General features: G+C 39.7%; 1 protein-coding gene across 1 annotated transcript in view; it reads right to left on the minus strand.

The window, feature by feature from the left end:
* Gucy2f (guanylate cyclase 2F, retinal) overlaps nucleotides 1-18,775 on the minus strand; it is an 85,677-nt gene that overhangs the window by 14,029 nt on the left and 52,873 nt on the right. The window contains exons 8-13 of the mRNA XM_021153636.1: nucleotides 15,542-15,718; nucleotides 13,311-13,467; nucleotides 8,244-8,393; nucleotides 4,714-4,862; nucleotides 2,034-2,197; nucleotides 1,057-1,249 (exon numbers count right to left, since the gene is read on the minus strand). Of these exons, the coding sequence (XP_021009295.1) occupies nucleotides 1,057-1,249; nucleotides 2,034-2,197; nucleotides 4,714-4,862; nucleotides 8,244-8,393; nucleotides 13,311-13,467; nucleotides 15,542-15,718 (990 nt within the window). The remainder of the gene's footprint in view (nucleotides 1-1,056; nucleotides 1,250-2,033; nucleotides 2,198-4,713; nucleotides 4,863-8,243; nucleotides 8,394-13,310; nucleotides 13,468-15,541; nucleotides 15,719-18,775) is intronic.

Consider the following 18,775-nt stretch of genomic DNA (forward strand, 5'->3'; position numbering starts at 1 on the left):
TGAATTAGCTTTCAGTGATTTGTTTTTCTCTTCAGGCTTCTTGAGTTCAACAAGTTAAGACAGGTAGCCTGATTCCATAGATTTTTCCTCCACAGTGGTTTCCATGTGCAACTCTTGATTAGTTTGTAGCTCCTGCTGATTGACAGGTATGATGTCTATTTCTGAACCCTATTTAGATTGCATAGTTTAGCTGTAAGTGTCTCTACCTGTCTAATCTGAGATAAATACATTGCCCAATGTGATTTGAGAGGTGAACCATTTGAGACTACTGCGAAGGATCCAATAAATGAAGCTTTTCTGTGGTTCCTGGGACAGAAGAGTTATCTAACGGGATACCTGAGGCATCTTTTTCTTCCAACATAATGAGTATCCATGTTTTTAACAACACGGAAATGTCTCTACAGAACTGTGATATTTTTAGTCATTTTGTACCTAGAGATAATAAATACACCATGTACAAAGAATAATAGTAAAGAATCATAGTACCAAAAAAGGATGAAAGGAGTCAGCTGTCATCTCATATTCTGCAAACTTTGGTTATTTTTTAAAATAGAATATAACTAGGCTGGAGGGAAGGGATATGGTAAATGGATATTTCCTCAAACTTCAGATCAATAGGTGTACTTTGGGTTACCCTGTATCAATTCCCAAAAGTCACATTTGTAAGAGTACTCTGATATAATGCTATGTTCCTTCTTGTCTAAATACAATACCTAAGGAGAAGATAAAAATTTTCATAATATGTATCATATCAACACAAACTTTACCAAGATGTACTCTGTAGCAACCATCAACTATGAGAAAATTGCCAATATTTTTATACTTTTCATTAACCAGCACAATACTTGCTATGTTGTTCAGATTTATCCAATGAACTGCAGTAAGTCTCCCCATCTTAACCTCTTCTTAGTCATAATTGTAGAAAACATTTCAAGAGAAATCTTTCCTAAAAGACAACATTCTATAAAACCACAACCTTCAATTTTAGAACCCACATAGATAAATCCCATGTAAAAAGTTTCATGCTAGAAAGCACTAGTTTGCTAATTAACCTACTTTATAGACATCATGACTGCCAATGATGGCATCAAAGAGTGTGTACAGGTCATTCAGAAGGTCCACCACTTCAATGGGCTCACTCATGGCTGAGATGGTGGTGAAGCCCACAATGTCACTGAAGTACAAGGTGACTAAGTCAAATCCCTCAGGTTCAACTGTACAGCCCTTCTTGAGGGATTCAGCAACTGATCTGAAAAGGAGAAATAGGTACTCCTAAGAAGAGATTAGACTCCTTATGTGCCACACACTAAAGACAAATTCTCTAAAAATCACTGTCAGCTACATAAGGAGAAAGTCTCATCTAGATAGAGCATTAAAAAACTCACTTATTCAACAAATTACACACACACACACACATATATATATATATATATACATACATACATACACACACACACTTCAGGTGCTGAGTTGGGTACTAAAAAAGAATGATTTGGTCTCTATCCCCATAGAATTCCTTCAGTTCCTGGGACTTCTATGTTGCCCTCTTTCTTTGGGAAATGTTCCCAGGTGGTAAGTTTTCCATGAGTCTAGTTCAACAATGATCTCATTAACAAGCATGCTACTACTTGGGGAGGAAATGGAAATTCTAGCCACAGATAAGAGAGAATGTCCCCTGGAAAAAAAACAGTCCTGCTTCTTTCCTATAGGAACTCAAAAAGCTGTCTGTTTTGTTTTGTTTTAAATTGGCCACCTTCTTGGCTATGTCACAAAATGACATATAGAAAAATCATGTCCGATGCCAAAGCTGAAATGACCATCATGTTCCACAGGAAGAAAGGAATTAGGATGCATGCTCTGCTTCCTGGCTTTCCAATTCTACTTTGATTTGAAGGTGTGACTCAAAGCCAGTGGGAATAGAGAGGGTGAAGGACAGGGGGAGGGAGCAGTTAGTTGGTGAGTAACTTTTTCTTCTGTTTTAAAATGGAGCACACTGTGACAAGCATTCACACTCCTCGGGCGTTCGCACATACAGTGGTAGCATCTGTGTTAGAAGCTTTTCCGTTTTCTGTTTTTCAATTTCCAGTTCTTCAGTCCGTTCCCGGATCAAATCTTCCAAGTTGCTAGAATACTGCTCCAACATCCGAAGCATAGAATCAATAATATTAGTCTTTTTCCCTTTGTTGAAAGTTTTAAACTGAAAGTAAAGGAGAAAGAAGAGCCTATGAGCCTATGAGCTTGGGATCCAAACTCAGTAATGATAGAGTAACTATCTTTTTCCTCTGAAGTGTCACACCAGGAGAAATGAGCCAAGATATAAATAAGAGAGGTCAACACCCAGTCTTATTGTCACCCTGGTGCAATTACAGAGCACTTTCCACCCCTAGCCCCAAAGAAGCTCCCCCAATTTTTCTGGTTCTTTCAAGTCTCAGCACAAGCTTCCCCCCACAGGGCTGCAAACTCCCTCAGCTCCTTCAGTCCTTTCTCCAACTCTTCCATCAGGGACTCCATGCTCAGTCCATGGTTGGCTGTGAGCATCTACCTCTCTATTTGTCAGGCTCTGGCAGAGCCTCCCAGGAGACAGCTATATTAATCTCGAAACAACCTAGAAGTCCCTCAACAGAGGAATGAATACAGAAAATGTGGTACATTTACACAATGGAATACTATTCAGCTATTAAAAACAATAATTTCATGAAATTCGCAGGCAAATGACTGAGGTAACCCAGTCACAAAAGAACACACACAGCATGCACTCACTGATAAGTGGATATTAGCCCAGACGCTTGGAATACCCAAGATTCAATTCACAAACCATAGGAAGCCCAAGAAGAGGGAAGACCAAAGAGAGGATGCTTCAGTGCTTCTTAGAAGGGAGAACAAAATACTCACAGGAGGAAATATGGAGACAAAGTGTGAAGCAGAGACTGAAGGAAAGGCCATCCAGAGACTGCCCCACCTGGGGATCCATCCCATCTACAGTCACCAAACCCAGACTCTATTGTGGATGCTGGGAATCATGCAAGTTTTCAACCCATGAAATCACCCTTATCCTCAAATGATACAGTGTCTTCAAAGAGGGTCTTGACTACTTAGAGTGTTCAAAATATAACATAGAGAGATGGTCCTCTACTTCATATCATGGGATCTAACACTAAATGGTTCCATCTAGTACCTGTCTTTCATATCAGTCAGAGTCACGTAGATATTCAGTTTCTCTGATTCCTAATAGGTAGCTGCTTGGTGTGAATGTCCAATATACCCTCTTGGGACCTTGTGCATTTATGAAGAGCTTATTAACATAAGCATTTGACTCATGAATGGGTAGCTTCCTCCATGGTACTTTAGTTATCATGGTCATAACCAGTAAAGATTGGCAGTGGCTTTATTGAGAAGACATTAAAGGGTCTGCCCAACAAACTTCATACCACATGGCCACAAATGCTCTGCATAGAACTCCTTGTCCCAAAGTGGACAGTAGGAGGCTCCTTCTGAACTCTGTGCCGTCCACCAAGATCCATCAGCCAGTTTGAATCCCCTGAGCTCCCCCTATAGCCGCACTTAGAGAAGTTGATTCATCTCTGTGCAATTAAGGTATATTAGATGCAATAAGAAGGAGCTTACTCTTGTCATCAGACAGAATAAACTTCCAGTAAAGCATTTTAGTGAAGGGAGCCCCAGTAATGTTTTGTTTGAAAGTCGCATGAGGGGCACTCCTCCTGTCTATCAGCTACTTCTCTGCTGCCTTCTGAAATAACATCTTCAGCATCAACACAAGGACAAATGGTTTTTCCTCCTGCCTCATGATAAGTTTTTAGAAATGTGACCTTCACGGTCCTTTGCTTTTTCCATACCATTGAACACCTGTTAGAGTGTCCTCAAGAACTCCAGCCAGACTAATGGAAGTATTGTTAGCTGGAGGACATGGATGATTTCAAAAGCAGGACCCTTTCAGGCTTTCAGTCAAAGTCTTTCTCTTTTCCGCCTCAGATACCTGCCAGTCATAAAACAGCTCAGTGCTGGACTCTAGCCAGGCTTCCAGAGCTGACATAGCACTCATGGGGGACACCCACAATTTCTGTAGTGGGCAAGTGAACAGAGTTTAAAGTGTATGCAGTAACAGAGAAACTCTGTCTTTCCTTCCACCCTCTTCCTAGCTCAGACTCTTTAGAAATGCACTATCTTAAGGAAAGGAGTTATCACTTTTTATGAACCCATTTTTTTTTTCAGTAGCTCTCAGGGAACCTAAGAAATCTTCTACTGTTTCTCGGAGTCTACAAAAACAAGCAGGAATCATCTAAAATTTAGATTTTAAATAGTGTCCACATCAGCATTCTCTAAAGACTTTTATAGAAATATAGTTATGTGAGAACAGCATGTGCCCATGATACTCATGGGCAACAGTTCCAATGCTAGTCCTTACAAATGACTGGCACTTTGATTACATCATTGAGAGGCTGATCACGGCAAGTTTTGGATGGCTCAGAAAAGTCAGCCGGGCACAGAAGAGCACCAGAACTCAACATTGGGCTTATAGAGGATGTAGTGGTGATCTTATAGGCTTAAAGACCTCAAAGCCAGTCCTGGGCTGCTTTTGAAAGTGGGATGTCCTTTACCCCTTATGGAAGGAAGCCCCTTCCACAATATAAGGACTCAGTGAGTATAGTCTCAGAGAGGCCAACTACTGAACAGTGATTATGCTAATAGACTTACCTGGTTAAATATTTCATCAAAAGTTGGTCGCTGTTCTGACGCCTCAGCCCAGCACTGTTTCATGAGCTGGAGACATTCTGCAGGGGCATACTCAGGAGAAACCACAGGTCTGTACACAGGGGGAGGCATTTTAAGTCTGTCTATGATTTCTGACAAGGCACAAAAGAGAAAAGTTTATGAACCATGAGTTTCGGCCTAGAGAGGGATTTGCCAGGAGAAAATATGAAGAGACCTTCTCTTTGGTTTCTCCTTAGGTGGCTTTAATGTTGACTACATCTCCGAAAAGGCTGTGTCAAACTTTTGAGAAAGGCTTGAAAAACAGATCAATTGGAATCTTAGTATAATTGAATTACCATGTTATTCAGCTTCTGCTAAGTTATAGATGTAGTTTATCTGAGGCCACTTCCAATACTGCAGCTTCAATGTCCCCAAGTCACCTCAACCTCACAATTACCAGAACAAAGACATTGAACCTTCTCTGTAAGGCTATATCCAGCCAAGATCTATGCATTGGGTGCTGGATAATCACTAAACAAAGGGAATTGAGAATAACAGTGAAAAATCATGGGTGTTGATCAATAAATGCCACTTATCATATGCCAAGCTATGGAATGTGCACTTGGCATGTGTTGTTTTATTGTATGCTCAGCACAAATGGATGAGGTAAACATTCAGATTCTTTCTGTAGATGGTAAAACTGGAACACACAGAGTATGGAACTTACCAAAAGTCCTGTGGGTAGTGAACAGAGTTTAGGTCAGAACTCAAGCAATCTCCACTAATTCCACTGCCCTGCTTTCAAATGCTTCAGGTCTCAAGTGCAAGATTATAGAACCCTGTATAGACTAAGTCTTTATTAGCCAAAGGCTTGGTTTATACAAACTAAATTGTTTTGTTTGTTTTGTTCTTTCAAGAGCAGAAAACTCTGTATAAATAGAAGAAAATCCTTAGTTCTCAATGTTCCCATCAACTCATACTGGGCCTCAAACTAATTTGTCTATTTCATCAGCTGGAGGCACTCTGGATTCTCCAAATCATTCTAAAAATATGTATCTGGCCATGTCACTTTCTTATTCAATATCCCTTCTTGACTTCTATTGCCAAGAGAATAAAATCCAAGCTATTTATTGTGGCCTCCATTCGGAATTACTGCTCATTCCTGATCTCCTTTTCAACAGTCCCCCCAACTTTTAACGTCTACATTGACAACCAAACTTTGACTGCTCTGTCTACCTCTGCATTGGCTGTACCACTTCAATAGTGCTGCTGCATATCCTAACACATGATGGAAGGCATTCTGCTCTGTCTTTTCATTTAACAGCTCCTTGTACACCACAGCTTTGGTTCCTTTAAATCAGAGAAGCCCATAATGGGGCTTTCAGTGCCATAGATTCTGTAGCAATGAACCTCTTGAAAAAAGACTTTTCCAGTAAGTCCACTTTTTGTCAGAACACATGCAGTTGACTGGGCCCATTCTCTGCTAAGGCCCAGCATGGCACATTTCCTTGAGGATTTCACAGTCCAAGGAGATAAGCAAGGAAAACTATTACAGATGCTTTAGCTGGAACAAATAGCTACAGATAATGACAGATGGGGGATACCTAATGCACACTGAACAAGTCAAAGGAGAATTTCCAGAGTTGGTGACAAGAGTTTGACGAGGTCAGTTGGAGAGGAAATGAGGGAATTCTAGGTATTATGAATGGCTCAGGAAAAAGCACAGTGCTGGGGGAACCATGGACTCTCAAGGCACTAACTAGAATACTAGAAGTGACAAGAGATAAACTCAGAGAGGCAGGAAGGAGATGGAATATGAAGGGTCATCATGGCACATGAGGAGCTTCATCTAGAGGGAGGTGAAGAAAGGTTGGAGGGCTTTAAACAAAGGTGTGATAAGGAATGCTGTCTGAGGCAAAACACAGCTATATAATTTAGTAACATTTCCTACATCTTAAGAACCTTTTACTTTGAGATAAATTTAGGCTTGCAGAAAAGTTATCATTGTACATCAGTGATTGCCTGCATACTTCCCACTGGGCTTACTGTAATGTTAACACAAATGAGAATTGAAGAGATTTGTGGGGAGCGGGTGTGGCAGCAGTTCCAAAGGCGCCAGGGACTGCAGCTAAGTCGTATGACTTGCACCTGACTTCCTCATATAAACCACAAACATCGTGAGAGCTGCGCAGGTGTACCAGGTTACTGGCGAAGCCATTTTGGTGGAGATATGCCCCTGCTGCCCTGATTAGCTGAAGCTGCGTACCTGGTGAGGTGATGTGGCCTGCTGTGAGTGGATGAGAACTGATAGTATATAAGAGTGAGAGGCCCAGGGCTCGGGGTCTTTCGCCTACACAGTCAATGCTCTCCCAATAAACCTGTGCAGAAGGATCCTATTGTGGTGTCTTTCTTGCTGGCGAGTCAGGCATCCCAGAGACATTGGCATTTGCATAATACTATTACTACAGCCCTTCCTTGGATTTCATCAGTGTTCTCTCTAATGTATTTTTTTTCTGTTCCACATCTTTTTTTCTGAAGGCAATTGTTGTGTCTTAGTCTCTCCCAAACTGTCTTCTTTTCCTGTCTTTCATGATTTAGATACACTTGATACGAACTGACCAGTTATTTATTTATTTGTATAGTCCACACAGGCATGGAACTTGCCATCCCCCTGCCTCAGTCTCTCAAATACAAGGATTACAGGATTGTGCCACTATGCCCAGGTACTGGTTGGTTATTTTGTAGAATTCTTCAACTAGGATTTACCTAAAGTTCTCTAGTGATTAGAGTAAGGTTGTATTTTTCTTTGGTTTTTGTTGTTGTTTTTGTCAAGAACAGCACACAACAAAAGTGATATACTTTCCTTAGTACAAAAGAGTAGAAAGGTGGGATACTTGTCTTAGTGCATAGTATCAGGGCTATATGATATAGATATGTCTTGTTAAAGGTGATGGTAACCTTGATCATCTGGTTAAGACGATGTCACCAGGAGCTTCACCTTATAAACTTAGTATTTTTTCCATCTGTAGTTACTAAGCATCTTGTAAGCTCACACTTTGAGAATATGCAGCTATCCTGCTACAACTTACATGCAATGATTTTATTCTCCATTGACAGATATTACCTAGTATTCATAGATTCTAATGGGAGACAGGCAAAAACGTCTATGACATGCTACAGGAAAAGATTGACATCACAGAGTATCATGATCAGTATCAAAGTACGTGCTAAGAAGTAACTCAGAGGAGCAGAGGTATTGTGTCGTGGGGATAGTGCAGACTAGAAAAATGACATAGGTCCTAAAGCCCCTGATTTATATCCATGTTTACAAAATGACCAGCTTCCTGGGTGAGGGAATTTCTTCCACATGCCTAAAGCTGTCTAGCTCCAAGTCCTATGTTCACAAAACAGACTCGCTCTTTGCAGACCAGCAGACTGTTAACAGTCTTCTAGCAAATCATGACAGTCTAGGTTGGCCTGCCTGATATGGAACACAGTGGGCCCTTCGTGCCCTTCTCTCACTTCCTGCTTACCTTTGGCAGGCAGATCCATCATGCAGAAAGGAGCACCCCGGACCATCACTTCTTGCATGATGATGGCAAAGCTATAGACGTCTCCAGCAAATGAACCTAACCTGATGCCCCCAGGGGCTCTTAACAGTTCGGGGGCTGTCCACAGCAGCTCTGAAAAAGAAGAATTGTCTAATAAATGGAAGGAGGATTAACTGACATCTGCAATACCCTAGAGGGCTCTAAGGGTGCTGTTTTATTAACTGCTTTATATTTTTATTAGACAGACTAGCATGCGAGCAGCCCCTCAGGGACTGAATCTATTAATCTAAGGGATTATACACAAAGAGAGGAAACATACTACTCTCTCTACCTCCCACAACCATGAAGCAAGACACAGTATAAAGGTGTGGGGAGGGTCAGGACGACAGAAGTAGAGACACTCGCTTTCTAGCTCTCTCGAGCCTGCAAGTAGCAGTTGGCAGGCTTCCATGAAAAGGCCAGGGCACTGCCAGATGGGTTGCCATGGATTTGCTGCTCGCTAAGATCTATATGTATCTGGTAATTTGATTGTGCCAGAGCTCAGGGATTTACAATTTGCTTTCTTCGGGTCTTCTCTGAAAGGATTAGAACATGCTCAGGCCTTCTGTGTTCCTTGAAGAGCAAAATGGTACCACAGCTACTTACCTGGTTCTGCAAATATGTATCGAGTGTATAATATGTACCAGGCACTGCCCTATGTAGAAAAATGGTTCCAAGTATGAATCAAACCTTTCCTCTACAGAAGAAGAGTTCACAGACCAGAGGACAAGAAAGCCATGGACATCCCTTGTTGCAATCAATACAAGAGAGCGAGTGATGAGAACTACTGTATAGTATAAGAAAATGAATTGATTAAAAACCAAATTTGAATAATGGCTATGTTCTGCTGACTTCAGGCCCTATGCATGGTAAAAAAAAAATATATATATATATATATATATATATATATATCTTCCCTTTCATAGATTTTAGCAGTCAGAACATTGGAACATTTCATCACAGGCACCTTAATATATAAAGAAATCAACTTTTATAATATAAAGGGGAAAATCAAAGGCAGAACTGGAGTTGTTGTTGTTGTTGAGCTATATAAAAATCACAATTTCTGTGAGTTGAAGAAGGCTTGAATATGGATTGTTTCATCAGATTTACACTAACAATCATCTGAACTAGCTTAATTAATCCAGGAAGGCTTCCTGGAAAAGTTAAATCTCAAATGTGCTCATTAAGAAGGTCAAGGGTGCACCTTCTGGAGCTGAGAGGTGAGGGCTTTGCAGGAAGCACGAACAGTATGTGCAGAAGAACAAGAGGCAGAAAGGAGAAAATTGCGGGTGGTGAGAAGGTGGTAAGCAGATTAGTGAAGGACTGAAGAGAAGGGCTCTGGTAAGGAATAATGAGAAGGGAGAAAGGCTTGATGAGGTGGGGATAGGGAGGGTGGCTAGAAGAATGGGGGCAGAGGGTGAGAGGCCCTGAGAGCCAAATGAAGGCTTTTGGAGTGAATACAGAAGGCAGTAGGGGTGCTGGAGCTGAAGAGGGATTTGATGAAAACTCTGTTTGGGAAGATTAATCTGGCAATGTGCACAAGCTGGATGCAAGAAGAAGGGCTGAAGTCAGGGTTATCAGCTAGGAAGTGCAGTGAGAGCTTGCACATATGTGAAAGGGACCTGATTGGGGGTATATCATGGCAGCAGAGCCAGAAAACAGATATACTGGAGTTGGGGTTACAATAGAAATGAAAATGACAAGGTCAGGCACCTCCTTCCTGAGGATCTGTGAAGGATGGAGTTGGAGTAAATGCCTTGATAATATAAAGAGGAAAGCCAAAAGAGTAGTTGGGGGTTTTGCTGTTGCTATTGCTGTTGTTGTTGAGCTGTATAAAAATCACCATTTCTGTGAGTTGAAGAATAGTTGAATCTGGGTAATTTCTTCAGATTTAAACTAACAAACATCTGAGCTAGCTGAATTCATCCAGGAAGGCTGGAGAATGGCTGCTAAGGAGTACAGAAGCTAGAGCCAGGATTAGGGCTGGTGACAGCTATCTTTGCATCATGTTTAATGTAAGGATATGAGGATGGGAGCCTAGAAGACAGGTTCCTATGAAGCAAGAAGGTGAATAGAAAACATGAGATTATTTGTTTTGCTAGTAAAAATCCAGGTAAGAGAAGGCAGCCTTAATTTTGGACAACTATGATGAAAAGGCTAGAACAAGAACTTCTAGACTCAGTCTGCCTGTACCTGTCGTACCTGTCATCTCACTTTGGCTTTCAAGTAAACACTTCTGACTTCCCAGCCAATACGTACTTCTATGAATGTCTCCAGTACAATCATGGCAGTGGTTTTGCTCTTGTACCTCCCTCCCTAGAAAGACTGAAATTCACGAAAATACAAAAAATGACAGAATGATCCTTTTGTCAAAGGAATGCCTTCTCTGAAGGTGAGATTTCAAGTAGAGGGGGTTGAGGAAGGAGAGACTGAATGGACATGAGGAAGGGGGGGATGGGTTGGAAGATGGGGATGTGTGTGTATTACTGTCCAGTTTCAACTGTATGACTGTAGTACAGACACAAGCCATTGACGACATAGGCACTGGTGCTTTCTGAAAGTACTATTTGATAATGACTCTGTTTAATCACCTAGTTTTTTACCAGACAGTTTGTTTGTTTCCCTTTCTGATGCTTTGAAATGTGCAGGGAGAGCACGCCAGCAACAAGGACTATGTTTTGTTTTTACTTTCAAATATCCACTAGCTACCATTAGACATTGGGTGTCAGCAAGGCTAGAAGAAATTATTTTGGTCTCTTTTGTGTCAGCTGCAACCACGACTAATGCTGAGCTTTATTGTATGAGTAAAGTCAATTTTGAAGAACCATGATAATATAGCATTTAAAGCAAATACAGAACTGGAAGTCAAGAGACCTGGGTTTTTAAATCCCAGCTTGACCCTAGTCAGTTGTCTTTACTCAATTTTCCCAAAATCTCAAAGCAGAAATTGAGCCAGATGACCTTCAAAGATTGTCCAATTGTAAGGTCCTATAAGCCTCATCATTTAAGGAAGGAGATCAGTCCCAGCATTTTACTTCATCTCATTCATTTGCTAACCTCATGAATATTTATTCTACCAGAATCTATGAACTCAAACCTGCTTCTTACCTCCACAGAGATTATAGTTTGGGTGTAGGGAAAAGACAGCTGAATGAAGTATTACAAACAAAGTACAAATCCACAGTGAATTTTATTGACCTTAAAGATCTTGAAGAGAACAGCTTAGCTGAGCATGAGGAGTCATAAGAAACCACTGGATGCGGCAGCGCTAAAGGAGAAGAACTTAGCTATGTTCACATAAATGCTTATGCTGAGAGAAAGGCTGATGAGTACCCCAGGCAGAAAGCACAGCAAATGTAAAAGGGCTGGAAGGCAGAGGGAGCTGGACATACATAAACAACCTGAAGGAGTTCAGCAGGGCTGGATCAGAGAGCTAGAGGATGTTGCTATTAAGCTCATACCGAAGAAGACTCATATGTCATGTACCTTTACATTTGAACTTTACCCTAAAGGCAATAAAAAGCCATTCAGTGAGGGACACCTATAACAAAATCAGATTTGCAGTCTAGAAAGTTCGCTCTGGGTACAGTATGTGAAGAATAGGCTGAAGTCTGGAGAGTGAAGTAAAATAAGAGTGAGAAACCAAGATACAGAGACAGTAGACAGTACACAGCCACTCACACACATACACGGAGGCATACGTACCAACCTAGGCACAGCCACACAGACAAAGATATCCTTTCCCCAGGTTAAAATCAGATGTCCCTGAGGTTGAAAGTTTTGCCAGTCTGTGAAATAAATGTGAAATGGAAATCTGGGAAAGCATTACATTTTACCTTTTCTAGATGTCTAATTTTTATAGAATGCTAAGTACCTGTCATTTCTGCAGCTCTTATCCCAACACCCTATTGTAAAGCAAAGCAAATGGCAAAGTAGGCATTCAAACTAGAATTAGACAAGTAATTACCACACAGCTATGTCAGGGATGGGGTGGGGGAAGAGGGAGCAGGAGAGGGGAAATATCACAGTTGTCACTATGATTTTCAAGACTTTCAACTCCTCCAGAACATGAATGGACAGAGAAAGAGAAAATTGGGGTTTGTTGACTGGATGAAGACCTGAACTGAATTGCTGTGAAGTTGCTGTATGGTTTGAGTAACTCAGGAACCTCTGCTCTCTCATCTGTGAATGGGAGAGTTAAATGGACTCCTGCAGTTTAGTGTTGCACACATTTGGGGAAGTGCAGATATGATGCCCTCAAAGACCAGCTCTCTATCTGGCCATGTGGCTCTCTGTCTTTTATTGTTCTTGTAGGGAAGTAGGCAGTTTTAAAACATGTAAGGCCACCATTTTCTACCCTCCTGTCTTTGGGGGGTTATCTGTTGTTCTCCCACACCTCAGATTTTGCTTTTAGCTTTGATGAGTTTAGGAGTCTGCCAGGCATTTCTTAGTGCTACTATTGGTGTGCTAGACAGAAGACAAAACCACAAAATGGATGCCACAAGCATGCCTGCTTACTTAAAGTCTGTCGCTCTCTCTGAAGCCATACACACTACCCATCATTTTCAGGGGGCTGCCACCTTGCTTCTTTCTCTCTGAAAGACATGGTACTGATATGCTCTAGTGACATCCCATTGGAGAATATACTTCATGGGGGTCCAGCTTCTAAATTACTCTCCATTCAATCTGACAAGTATTTATTGAGTGCCTACTGTGTGCCTAGCACTCAGCAAGATTCTCCAGGGACTGCTGGGGTGTCTAAACAATACAGCCTAATCCTGCCTCAGCAGGGACTGAACATTATTGCAATGGCTTTGTTTGGGAAGAAAGGCTGGGCTGAGGTTACAGCATGCAGACTTCATTCAAGTTCCTTGGCTTGGAAATGAGGCTGGATTTTTCAACAAAAGTGAGGAGTTGAAATTACTCTAAGGCTTTAATTCTATGCATAGTTTCATTAGAACCTTGAAGTTACCTTGTGTACATCCAAGGGTACAATTCATTGCTTACCTTCTTCAGAAGGTTCCTCTTCAGAGAGTCTCAGCATTTCTAAAATGTCATTAAAGCCATAATCTGTCACTTTTAGGACAAAACGCCCATCTACCACACAGTTTCGAGACTTTAGCCTCCCGTGAATAAATTCTCTGTGGTGTAAATATTTCATCCCCTGCAGATGATAAAACAAAACTTATTTAGGCACTCGTTTAACTATTTGATGCTTTTAGAGCCAATTTCTGAGGTTGTAAATGGCATTGGCAATTATGACCCAGAATTCAAGCTTTTTCCTCTTATTTGTAGGTAAAGTAAACCTTTGACAAATGTTTAGGTCCATTCTAGCTCTAAAATGTTTGGCTTTGATAAAGAATCATAGCTTGTGTTTATTGAAAATTATGTGCTACTAGGAGATCTACTGACATTTCAAACACAAAATGGATATATCCCCATGTAATTGCCAGGAACAGGGAGATTCCTATTTTTCCTGAACATATATAATGCATCTTTCATCCATTATCAGCAGAAGTGGAAACTTGGTGTGACTTTGCAGGTTGGCAATTCAACAGGAGCTGCAAAAAATTTTAAATATGTATACTATAAGGCTTCTAATTCTTCAGAAAAAGCATGCATGTTTGCTTATGCACAAATGTACACAAACAGAGCAAGAAGAATGCAAACACGCTTTGATTTGATATGGTGTACAATTGAAAATAAACTAAATATCAGTAAGGGAGTAGATAGATTTATTATACATTCTTATCTGTGGGTAATATTCTGCAATACTTACAAAGAATAAGGGCAATCCATGTGTGATGATATTGATATAACTACAAACCAGATAGTAAGTACCAAATAGTGAGTTTTCAAGTTATGTGATGGCATGTATTTTAAAAACAAACAAAATTGATATCATATAATGTAAATAAGTTTGGAATGAATTTCAAGTTTAGTTTCCAAGTTTTTAGCAGTAGCTTAACTTAGTGTCCAGGTGATGAAAGATGAGGGTTGGATAAATGTCAATATTTTCCCACATAAATTTATAGCACTTTATTTTAAATATTAATTCAATATACTACTTTTAAATAAAAGAATATATAAATGAAGAAGAAAGCTAGGGATTTCTGCTCTCTAGGGTTGCTTAAGAGCCTTTACATGAATTTAAATGTGATGTACAAGAACTCTCCATCAGATGGGTTTGAGTCTTCTGCACATCTGTATTTTAGTGAAGTCATCTCCGAATTGTTGATAGCAAGTGTCCTTTTAGTGAGCTATTTCTGCTTAGAAACCTGATACTCCTTTGTATTCCCATGATTTCCATTTTGTGCTCTCAGAACCGCTATGGTCTCCATTACTTGCAAGCCAAGTCTATAATGGGCAGGATTTCTCCCAGGTTAGCTAGTACTTAACTATTACTCATCACAGGCCTGTGCTAGATGCTGTAAGATAAAGACTGCCTCAGGAAGCCTCTCTGGGCCTCTGTGTGTGTTGGGTATTTAATCGTTGCCATCTTACAAAGTGAGAATGAGATAATGTCTTCCCCTTCCATACCTCCTTGATAATGTTTAAGTCGCGATTCAAAACTGAAGGCTGTGATTAATGTGTACACAGCTCAACAAGTAATCAATAATTCAGACCAATTCCATTAAAATACACATACACAGAGCATTATGTCATCTTATAGAGTTCATTGGCTCTACAGAAGCCTGTCCATGGACGTTTCCATAAATTCCCATTGAAGTCATCCATGGCACATACAGTGGAGGCACTACCTTATATGATCAGTGGACATTTGTGTTTTCCAGGGGCAGAGTTCCACATCCATACAGACATGCAAAGTCTCATCGTCTACTTTTAGACTGTGAAACCTTTTAGAAAATGAAAGCAGGCACCTGGTTTTACATAGTACAAAAGATTCTAGAAATGATTACGTCCCTAAATCCACAAAGCAGAGAACTGGAATGTGATTAAACACAAGAGGGAAATATGCCCCCCCCAAGTTAAGAGGGAACACAGCAGATAGTTTTTATGTCAATACTCTAACACACATGGGGACAAAAGAGTGGGGACTCAGGACTTGGGAGACAAGGAGGAGAGGTGAAATGATCACAAGAACTCACAGGAAAAAAGCACCTCAATATCTTAAATTCCTAACCCCCAAAAACAGTAGAATAAAGACAACAACCAAAATCTTTGTAAGTTTCAAATCTACAAGGGAAATCCAGGACTTTTCTAAGTTTGCCATTAACCTTGATGAGGTCAAGCAGTAGTGATGATTTGAACATCCAATCAAGTTTCACATCATCATTTGTAAGTATATCTTCTAGGCTCCTTCGAGAACAAAATTCTGACACGATGGCAAACATCCCCGAATCATAAAAGAAGCCCAATAAAGGGTTGACATTTTCATGCCGCAGGTCCTTCATCTGGAAAGAAGACAAACAGAGACCAATGGCAGCTGTCTTGTTTCAGTTGCTGCTCAGCATTTACTGTATACACAAAAGGTACAAAAATAAGGATATGCAAAACGTCATGATTAAAACAACTCTTTTTTTACACAAACTGTAAAAAAATCATAAATAAAATATATGAGAAAAAATAAATACAATGCAGTCACTTGTCTCAGAAGATCTTATACTCAATGGAAAGTGGTAAGTGATCTGAAAATTATATTTCATCATGAAATGCGTTTTAAATGAGACTGAGATGCTGAGTGAGCTCAGAGGTTAAATATCTCATCTAGACAGGCAGTAAGGGAGGCGGGTATCAAAGGAAACTTTCCAAAGAACTGACAACTAGACAACATGGAAGAATATAAAAGAGCTGACCAATGTACCTGATAGAGGAATATTTCTGAGTTGAGGAAAGTAAACAGGTTTAGTCTTCCTAGACTACAGTGCAATGGGGAGAATATAAAAGATCAAGCTATAGAAATAGGCAGGAGCCAAAAGCCATGGACTGAATATCATAATTTCATTATCATATGTGTCACATAATTTCATAGAGAGCCCTGGTATGAAATTTAAGTAACTATACTCTATTAATATTTCAATCATGACCAAGGCAACCCTTATAAAGGACAACATTTATTTGGAGCTGGCTTACAGGTTCAGAGGTTCAGTCTATTATCATCAAGGTGGGAACATGGCAGCATCCAGGCAGGCATGGTGCAGGAGGAGCTGAGAGTTCTACATCTTCATCTGAAGGCTGCTAGAAGACTCTCAAAGCCCACTCCCATAGTAATACTTCCTCAAACAAGGCCCCATCTCCTAATAATGCCACTCCCTGGGACAAGCATATTAAACCCACTACATATACTGAACATTTATAGAGGATTTTTTTTTCTTGTCACTCCCAAGACAATACAATTATGCACACAGAATTTAAATTGTAATAGCCATCCAAAATAAACAAGACATAATGTAAAGTATATGGTAGGATATACCCAGGTTGAATACAAAGTATTTTTCTATTTTATGTTAAAAAAAAATGAGTATATGTAGAATTTGGTATCTGAAGGGTTCCTGAAACCAGTTCCTGGGATATAATAAATATAATATTCTGACCATATATAGTGAGTATGACACTTTCATGTGCTCAAAGGCTTAGAATGGTAGCAACACTGAAGTGCTAGAAACAGGTTAGATTTTAGATGTATATTGGAGCTACAAATCACATGTCATAATGTGGGAAATAAAATAAAAAATTCAAAGATTATCATATGGAGTATGGAGAAACTGCCAATCCATTTACTGGTATTGATAATACTATAAGACCTTCAACAAAATATTCTAAGCTAAAGTTATGTTAATGCTTATAGGAGTGAGAACTACTGGCTATCTCATTTTCCTACTAAGCATAAAAGCCTGACTCCCATCACAATTATTAGTCCACTTCAACCTAAACCAGTTAAGGAAGACATGAAATCTCAGCTTACCTATAACAACTTAAGCAGCCACTTCTTCTAAGATTTCATTCTCTTATAAACCAAACAACCAAAACTACTGGTCCCTGGAACTGTGTTCCAGAAATAATAAAAACTGATTAGGAACATAGCTTAACTCACATTCTCTTGTCTTTACTGAAGCATAGCAGTATGATTGAAGTCTAGGCAATGGAATAGAAGAGAAGGGATATGTCCCATTTCTAGGTTAAGGCTTTTAAGAAGCAATTATACTCCATTGCATATTATTTTTCCAATTCTGTGGTTAAATATACACATTTATAAGACATATCAGAGTCATAAGATGATGATAGCCTGGATTCTCAATCTCCATGACCAAATGACATTAAATATTTGGGAGAATAACAACATACTTCAGATGTACATCTCTGACCAGACTTTACAACCATAAACATAAGAGAATTCCTGTTTTGAAATTATAAATACCTACATGCAGGCATATCTTATAGAGATTAGGAATAAAATGGAGACAAAGTCTGGAACACTGAGAATATTTACTAGGTAGACATATATTTCACCTCTACCACAATGCTTAATTAGCTTTTTAATATCAAAATTTCAAGGGTTGAATGTGTTATATCAGGATATTTGATATTCACCTCTCTGACATAAAAACTTTAAGCATTCAACTACCAGAAATTCCTGCTTCTGAGTCGAATACTAACCTACATAGCCTTAAATCCTTGTTTGGCCAATTAAAAAGCATACTGAAATATAGCAACATCAGGATTAATCCCACACATCTTTTCCCATACTAGGTATTATTAAATTATCCATTGATACATATTGCAGCAGGAAGATTTTTCTACCACAATTGCCTAATTGACTACACTTGTCTATCTGTTTCTAGCACATTTTGTTTTGGCAGTTGTATAAAGTATTGCTAATATTACTATACCAATCTATCTACTGCCTACCACCCAGGAGTGAATAATCATACAGTGGTACAGGAAATTGAATTTTTCAGGACTATTTTCTCCTTTATTTTATTTCTTTTAAATCCTCTGTATGTGTGCATGTTTGTGTGTGTGCTCATGCATGCATACATGCATGCATGTACACACATGTATATGTGAATGCAGGTCACCTCAGACACATTAGGTCCAATGGAGCTTCAGTTTCAGGTGGTTGTAAGAACTGAATGTGGATTCTCTGCAAAAACACAATGTGCTCTTAACCTCTTAGCCATCTCCCCAGCCCCCATACTAAAAATATTATGATGTGATATTGCCAACCAAAGGACTTTTTGAACTTTTTAAAAGGTATATCTTTGTGTGAGTGTGTGTGAGTGTGTGTGTGTGTGTGTGTGTGTGTGTGTGTGTGTGTGTGTGTAAGAATGTTTGACTCAAGAACAGAAGGCCAACTCCAACAACAAAAATAATAGGAAGCAACAATTACTTTTCCTTAATATCTCTTAATACCAATGGACTCAATTCCCCAATAAAAAGACAAAGAATAACAGACTGGATACACAAACAGGACCCAACATTTTGCTGCTTACAGGAAACCCATCTCAGGG

Source organism: Mus caroli, chromosome X (assembly GCF_900094665.2).
Source record: "Mus caroli chromosome X, CAROLI_EIJ_v1.1, whole genome shotgun sequence".
NCBI classification, from domain to species: domain Eukaryota; kingdom Metazoa; phylum Chordata; class Mammalia; order Rodentia; family Muridae; genus Mus; species Mus caroli.